The 8,306-nt window shown below is 36.5% G+C and overlaps 1 protein-coding gene across 1 annotated transcript; it reads left to right on the top strand.

Annotated features, from left to right (window-relative positions):
• The first annotated feature begins 4,834 nt into the window (after positions 1–4,834).
• Positions 4,835–5,743, top strand: LOC127114511 (U11/U12 small nuclear ribonucleoprotein 31 kDa protein). The gene has a single exon (XM_051046601.1). The coding sequence runs from the start codon at positions 4,835–4,837 to the stop codon at positions 5,741–5,743; it is 909 nt and encodes a 302-aa protein (XP_050902558.1).
• Positions 5,744–8,306: the final 2,563 nt, after the last annotated feature.

The following is an 8,306-nucleotide window of genomic DNA, read 5'->3' as shown; positions in this document are numbered from 1 at the left end:
CTAAAGAAAGATTTGATGCTAACGGAATGATTCCTTTTTGCACCATCTGCCAAGGATCCACACACGATTTTGGGGAGCTCATTTCACTCTATAAAAAGGAAAGCTAATCGATTGAAAAAGGAGAGAAGAAAAATACCGTCACTCTGCTGAAATCCCAAACGAACCTTACACCGAAAAGCTCCGCTAAAACTCTGTATTTCAACTCTGATTTTCACACTGAAAATCAGGGTTTGAAGAGCTTGACCCCTTCAATCGCGTGCAAAAGGAAATGACAATCAATTAGAGGAGAAATTCAGAATCAGAGAGAAAACAAGGAGTGGATACAGAAGGATAGAAAGAAAAGGAAGAAACTTGAAACAACAAGCAAAAGAAGAGGGACAACGTCATACATACTCACTGAAGGTAATCATGGCCGTCAGGTCTTCGTCGGGGCTACGATGCTCCGGCAGAATCTTTCCCTTTTATTTTGCTTTAAAGTGCTTTGACCTTGTATTTTGACTCGTTAATTTCTGCTGTTGATTGTGATATAGAAAACGGGTTAGAAGCTAAGATTAGGTTTTCCTTTGAGGTTCCGATTCGCTACTGTTTTCTAGATCCCGTCGAGGATTTAGAGGTTTGAGAGGATTGTGGTCGTTTGTCACGTTGGAAGTTTTGAACTTCATGTTCGAGTCCTGGTTTGTTTGAGGATGAACACCGAAGGATGTTCATCGGTTTCCTTTCAAAAATTTTTTCTCTCTCTGCAGTTTTGGATTGGGACCATGCACACGATTTAATAGGGAGAGGATATTTTCCAGAAAGAATGAAGAGTCGTTTAAAGAGAGAGAGACAAAATTATTTTGATTTATTTCTTTGCTTTAAGGGGTGATTGTTTCTTCTTTTAAAATATTATTAAGAGTAAATTAATGTTATTGATGATAGATACTTGGGTGCTGTCAGATTATGTTCCCAAAATCTTTATGATGTTATCAATGAACAATGATGCGCGTGGCGGTAGGTAAACCGAGGCCAACCTTTTCTCTTCTCGGCGGTACCACTTGGCTGAGTAGGAGAGGATTTTGGGCCTTGTGGCCCATCCCGAAAATAACACTACTTTAAGTCCCTTGGGCCTTCTTTGATCCAATGTTTAGGGCCTAACTTTTTATTTATTTCCCAAACATTCCAATTTGGTCTACTTGGTTTATGAGCTATTCTTGATTGTTTTAATTAAATTAAGATAACACTAATATTAGAAATATTTATTAGTTCGGTTTCGATTACTATTTTCAACTCTTCTTTTTATCTTGTTATAATATTATAATTAGTTAAATGGTGGATTAATGGTTAACGTCAACAAATAATTTACTTTATTTTCTAATAAATAAGTTTGACGTTGGTCCAATACCAAATAGTCTTTCCCAAAAGTATATTAATTCTAAATAAATTTAAATTCACCGTATTTAAGTAGTATTCTCTTAAAAATTATTTAATTTAATTTTGAATGAAAAGGAGAATAGTAAGCCTCCGCTTCACTATCTCTCGACTATTCGAACAATTGGCGTACGCCATATTGCTCGGATTTTCGTCATTCATTTAAAACCCTAAAACTCCATAAAATTAAAATCACTCCACCAATTAATTATAAATTCTAAAAGTTTTATTTTTAATAATTAATCTTTGAATGAAAAGGAGAATAGTGAGCATCCGCTTCATTATCTCTCGATTATTCGAATAATTGTGGTACGCCATATTGCTCGGATTTTCGTCATTCAATTAAAACCCTAATAATCATACAATTTCAAATCAATTTTTCAAATCAAACATAGGTTCTAAATTCAAATTATTTCTAAACTTCAACCATCATATTCAAATCATTTTCCAAATCAAATACAAATTCTAAAACATTTAATTATAAATTTATGATAATAAAGAGGATGGGAGGCGTACGCCTCACTATCTTTCGATTATTCGAATAATTGGCGTACGCCACATTGCTCGAGTTTTTGTCATCAAACATAAAACACAATCGAATAAACTCAAATCACCTCTTATATCAAACCCAATTTTACAAAATAAACTATACAACTTCAATAGAGAATGGGAGGCGTACGCCTTACCACTCCTTGATTATTTGAATAATTGGCGTACGCCACCTTGCTCAAATCATCGACAAATCCAAACCTACCAACCCAAAATTCAAGCTATCTTCATAAATCGAATACAATATCTAAACATATCTTTTTACAATTTAAACCTCGGGTGATAAAAGATGGGAGGCGTACGCCTCACCGTCTCTCGATTATTTGGATAATTGGCGTACGCCATATTGCACAAATTATCGACTTCCGACTAAAACACGTTAAATAAACTTGGATAAGGGAATAGGTGGCGTACGCCTCGTTATTCTTTGAATAAGCAAGTAGGAGGCGTACGCCTCACTACCGTGCGTATTCAACATCCACAAACAAACTTTCAAAACAATTCGAACGAAAAGGGAATAGAAGGCGCACGCCTTATTATTCCTCGAAAGAATTGAACGATTGGTGTACACCATATTGCTCAATCTTTCGTCGTTCCTCAAATCATCAACAAATCAAACCTAACTTCTCGCCCTCGAGCGATCGAAACCAATCAAATCCAAACACGTCAATTCAACTCGTCACCCCCGCGTGACCAAAACCCTTTCAAGAAAAACACTGTCAATCCTTTCTAATGCGCACAACAAACCAGTGCTAGAGCCTCCACCGAGAGTAGACAAGCCAGTGTTTAGCCGTTAGAACGCCGACCTACACAGTCGTTCATCAAAACAAAACACAACCAATATTCGTAGTAGCCCGAACTACGAATGCTCTGATTTCCTTATTGCACCATAAGGATACGTAGGCAGGAGATTGCTGTATCTTCGCGAGCACACTAATAAAAAACCTCCCATTTCCCCCATCCTGAGGTCTTCATCCACATCTATCATCAATTCTAATTACTCGAAGCAAGCAGATAAACAGTCAATTAACAGTCAAATAGCAAAATCAGACTAAAAGGTTCCCGTTGAGTACAACGGACGTGAGGGGTGCTAATACCTTCCCCTTGTGTAATCGACTCCCGAACCCGAATATGGTTGCGACGACCATTATTCTTATTTCTAAAGGTTTTCTCGATATTTTCCTATTCCTTCATTGGAATAAATAAAGTTCGGTGGCGACTCTGTTTCGAACAACATTTTTTTTTCCGCGTCCTATTGCGAGGGATCGCATTATTATCTTTTTTTGAGGTGGGACAATTACATGCGACTCTATATGACTAATGCACAAATACAAGCTATTCAAAATCCTTTGATTCTTAGTAAAATTGGTGTCCCCACAACGACAATAAAGTGGATGAATTTTTCTGAAATGAGTCATCTTATATCAAATGTATATGACTGAGTTTTAGTTTAGTTTACAAGACATAGTTTTTCGTAAATCGTTTTCCCTCTGCTAAGTTGCCCTCCAAATAATTTAAATGGCCGGGTTGTCTTGATTAGACAGATTGCTACTAAGATGCATTTTATACAAGCTTATTTGAAACGAGGGTGTCCTCTACCACCAACATTCGTAGAATGGAGAGAACGTCTTAAGGAAGAAACATCTGAGTGAGAACTTTGCTTTTTTGGATAGGATGCATGAGTTCTAGAAATTAAATGATGTTGAAAAATAATACAATAGAAAAAAGTCTAATGCGAAAAGTTCAATAAATTTAAAAAGATGTCATCGATTTTGATGCATTTTAATCGTATGTACTTCTAATTTTGTTGATTCACTATGTTCATTTTTATTCTTATATCTTCATTTTAAGATGTCCAAACATAATCTAAGCGTATAAATAAAGCATTACTTTTGAAAACAAATTAATTGTTGAGTTTCTAGTAAGAGATGAGTCCTCTTCAATTCTGGACAAATTCTACATAAGAGTTTTTAAATGTTGTGAAACTGAAGTTATTAGACTAAGGTTTTGCTTAAATTGATGCAATGAGATGATATGAAGTGATATGAGATGAAATAGAATAAGATTACATTGTTTGAGTTAATTAAAATCAGATCCAGTATAATAAAATTTTATTATTCTATTTTATTTCATTTCATCACTTTTCATTAGCATTGTTTCCCTTAGATATGAGGAATAAAAAATTACATCACTTTCTACTAGTATTGATCACTTTCTACGAGTATTGTTCCCTTTAATATGAGCAGAATGAAAATTTTCATCACTTTCCATCAGTATTGTTTCTCTTTTATATGAGCAGAATCAAAAACTTACTTTGTTTTTATCGCTAATTATTCAAATAATAAAGTAATAAAATTTCTATTTCACTCTATTCTATTTTTGCTAAATTTCAATAACTCTATTTATCTTAAGATATTAAAATATAATCTAAAATAATATAATAAAATTGTATATCTAACGAACTAGAAATTTTTGTCTTAAAAAATCTAGCATCATACTAACAAAAAATTATTAAAATTTATATATGCAGATGGGTGGCTGACCAATTAAACAAAAAAATATTAAAACATAATAATTTTTAGTTTTATGCTATCTTTACAAGTACTCTGACGATGAGCAAATTGTCCATTTACATATGGATAGTACTGCTTATAAAAAATAAGAATGGATAAAACCATATATAAAACCAATCCAAAATATCCGGATCCATGTCCAAATCCGCTTGGAGTTTCGCTTCACTTCTCTAGGGTTTCTCAAACGCATTATAGAATCTCTCCACTCTCAGATTTCCTCTATAGATTAAAGAAGCATCGGAGAACTAATTCCGTCGCCGAAAACCGAACACCGTTGTCGGAAACAAAAAACCTGAACCGAAAAAATGTCAAGCAAGAAGAAACACAAACGAAAACACAGCGACAGCGATGAAGACGACGACCTTTTCTACTACCGCTACTGCGCTTCGTCCTCAACCCCTAACACCACCACCGGCACCACATCCAGTAATCAACCCCAATCAAAACCGAACAACAAAGGATCATCAATAGGAGGAACAGGTGAACCCTTAGCACCATCAAAATCGACGCTATACGTTTCTAATCTAGATTACTCCCTAACAAACTCCGATCTCCATACGCTCTTCTCTACTTTCGGCCGCATCGCGCGTGTAACCGTTCTCAAAGACCGTCACACGCGCCTAAGCCGCGGTGTCGCGTTTGTCCAATTCGTTTCTCGTAATGACGCCCAACGCGCCGTGGCGGAGATGAATAAGAAGATTCTCAATGGAAGGACTCTAACTGCTTCTATTGCTGCTGATAATGGACGTGCTCCGGAGTTTATTCGGAAGCGCGTGTACAATACTGAGACTGCTTCGTGTTATGAGTGTGTGGGGCATGGTCATTTATCGTATGAGTGTCCTAAGAATCAGTTGGGGCCGAGGCCGCGGCCTCAGCCTAAGAAGCCGCGACGGGGATTTAGTGGGCTGAGGGATAGGGATGGGGAGGAGGAAGGTGATGAGGAGGAGGAGGAGGGTGGTCAGATTGCTGCGGAGCAGTTTAACGATAATTGGGCTTCTGTTGTGGATGATGAAGCGGGTGAAAGGTTGCTGGGAGAAACAGAAATGATGATGAGGGTTTGGACAACAACAAGACGAAGAAGAAAGGGAAGAAAGCTGGGTATTTCAGTGATGAGAGTGATCATGATGATGATGATTGATCATGACTATGTAGCATTGACACTTCAGATTGAAGGTGTGTGTTTGGTATTCCGCATTACCGCATTATTCAACTAGTCCTGTGTGTCGTGTCTATATATGTGCCAGTGTTTCATAGATCTAAATGGCAATTTTTTGTTTTTATCAAGATATGGTGTAATTGATGAAATTGTTTATATGTTGTTGGCTTGGTTGGATGTGTTTATGGTTTTGATCACAAGCACATGTTAGTTATTAGTTATTGTGGTAGTAATTAGTGATAGTGGTGGTGAATTGGTGATGAGCATTTTTGTGTATTCCATATTTTCATAGTTAATGAATGATGACAGACGAGTCTCTTATTTATCGGCTTAATTTAGCATTCGGTTTACCTGTAAAACAGAAAGGAAAAGCCTGTTCGTTATGTTTTTTATTTTGGTTCAGTTAAAACATGTAATGTAATCAAATTGTAACACCCTGGTTTACTTTATGCACATCTTGTTATCATATAAGTAAGGTTTTTAATTACAGTTGTGGTGGTTATGTTATGATATTTGATATGTAGAATATTGTAGTCAGATATAGCTGGATTTGATGTGGTTGTTGAGATCTTGAAAAGCATAGGTTGTAGACTTGTAGTCACAATTACTGTCGCCGTTCTTGTGGAAAGCAGTTTAAAACCATGGGTAACAGTTCTTCTGATTACCTTTACTCTTTGATGTCTACTGAGCATTTTTATGCAGATTGATGAGTATTTCTCAAGTTTCTCTTAGAATGCTTAAATTGCTTCTCCCAGAGAAAATGTGGTATCCTTTTCATGCATAATCACTTGGCTGAGCTGGAGAATAATACCAATTTGTGCCTCACCCTCAACACTAGGCTTTAAATTATAGGTTTAATTATTCTGTAACTTTTTGAACCATGGGCTAATCTTGAATGTCATTGTAATGATATGTAGAAAAAGAAATTGGTTATTGTTATGCTATTTCCTTTCTTTCTGAATTATGGCTTTGAATCGGATTAAGTATAGTTATATTATATGGAGTTTGGGGTCAATTGTTACTGTTGTACTGTTGGTTTTAAGCATTGTTGGTTTTGGATATATCTATAACTCTGAAACCATATTCAGTTGACAGTTATATATAACCGATAGATACCATATTCATGATTGTCTATATACTTTTGTATGCTCATATTTTTTACTAATTGAATCATTGTCTTATGGCACAAGTTAATGAAAATAGTAGAGTTCATATCCTCTATGAATAGGATTAACATGAAGCTTGATTACATAGTACGATAATTGTACTCATATATAAAGATATTGGGAGTTTTGTGAAATTCAGGATATCGGTTTCTTGAATTTTGTTGAAGTTTGAGCATATTCAAATAGGATTAATATGGGTGTTCTTGAAGAGGAAGTAGGTAAAAGTTTGGAATTTTTTTTCAAAATATTAATTATTTTTTTTTCTTTTCAAAATAACTAATTATTTAAAAAAATTATCAAAATAACCAGGTTTGGTAGAGGATGCGTCAGATGAACTGGGGCACCCCCAATGCATAAAGAGGAGGCGTCAATAGCATTGGCGCATGCATTGCGCTCCTCACGAGGAGGCGCCACTAGCATTGGCGCATGAATTGCGCTCCTCATGAGGAGGCGCCAATACTAGTGGCACCTGCATTGGGCCTCATGAGGAGGCGTCAATGCTAGTGGCGCCTAGGTGCATTTGGTTGTGTGGGCGCTAATTCATCTGGCTGCATGTGATGGTCATGTGGGCGTCAATCCCTCAAGCGCCCACATGTTTTGTCCGTCTCTATAAATACCACGCATTGGATGCAATATTTTTCACTCAAACTCATCTCCTAATACAATTCAACCACCATCAATTTCAATTTTCCCTGTTTCAACAATGTCTGCATACATTCAAAAACAAAGTGCTGATGTAATATTTTCTGCCGTTGCGGCTCCGGTACAGATTCGACTTTGGAACACAAATATGTTTGAACGTCTTAATCGGACGTTGTACAGTTGGTTAGAGGGAGAAATTGGAGAGGGTGAACGGATTAGAAGAATACAATGGCTTGTGTCCACGTTCAACCAACACGGAGAATTACGCGAATTGGTGGATATTAAGACAGACCAAGACGCTCGTAGGATGATGCATTACATGTTCAAAATTGTTTTGCTGGTTGTAATTGCATAGTTCTTGTATTTGTTATAATTATATGTGTTACTGTTTATGCAATGGTACTTTCGTGACAGACGTCTAATATGAAATAAATTTAATTTTTCATATATTGCAATAGAGGTACATGTAAATTTATCTGGTTGTGCTCATTCTAACACTAGGACAGTTATTACGATTGTGACCTAGTTGACGGCATGAACTACATAGTCTAACCATTTTGTTCGCCGTATCCATTTCGGTTCGAATTCGGATGCTGTTTGGGCGACCCTTTTTCTTCCTTCGCATAACTTCGTTGTGCCAGACGATGTCCCCTTGATATTCTGGCCAATAATCCTCTTTTGCCACTACGAAAAAACTAATTTTATAAACATTTGAAAGACTGACGATTTTGTAAACTTCAGATAACAAGTATGATGGATCCCTTCGAACCTTTGAGCATGCCGCAAGGACATGGGAGCGGGGGTACGAAAGGC

This window comes from Lathyrus oleraceus, unplaced genomic scaffold (assembly GCF_024323335.1).
Source record: "Lathyrus oleraceus cultivar Zhongwan6 unplaced genomic scaffold, CAAS_Psat_ZW6_1.0 chrUn0529, whole genome shotgun sequence".
Classification (NCBI taxonomy): domain Eukaryota; kingdom Viridiplantae; phylum Streptophyta; class Magnoliopsida; order Fabales; family Fabaceae; genus Lathyrus; species Lathyrus oleraceus.
The sequence above is the reverse complement of the archived record's forward strand: the minus strand, read 5'-3'. Positions and strand labels throughout refer to the sequence as shown.

Coding starts and splice junctions, on each gene's coding strand:
- LOC127114511 (XM_051046601.1), top strand. CDS start 4,835: ATGTCAAGCAAGAAGAAACACAAACGAAAACACAGCGACAGCGATGAA.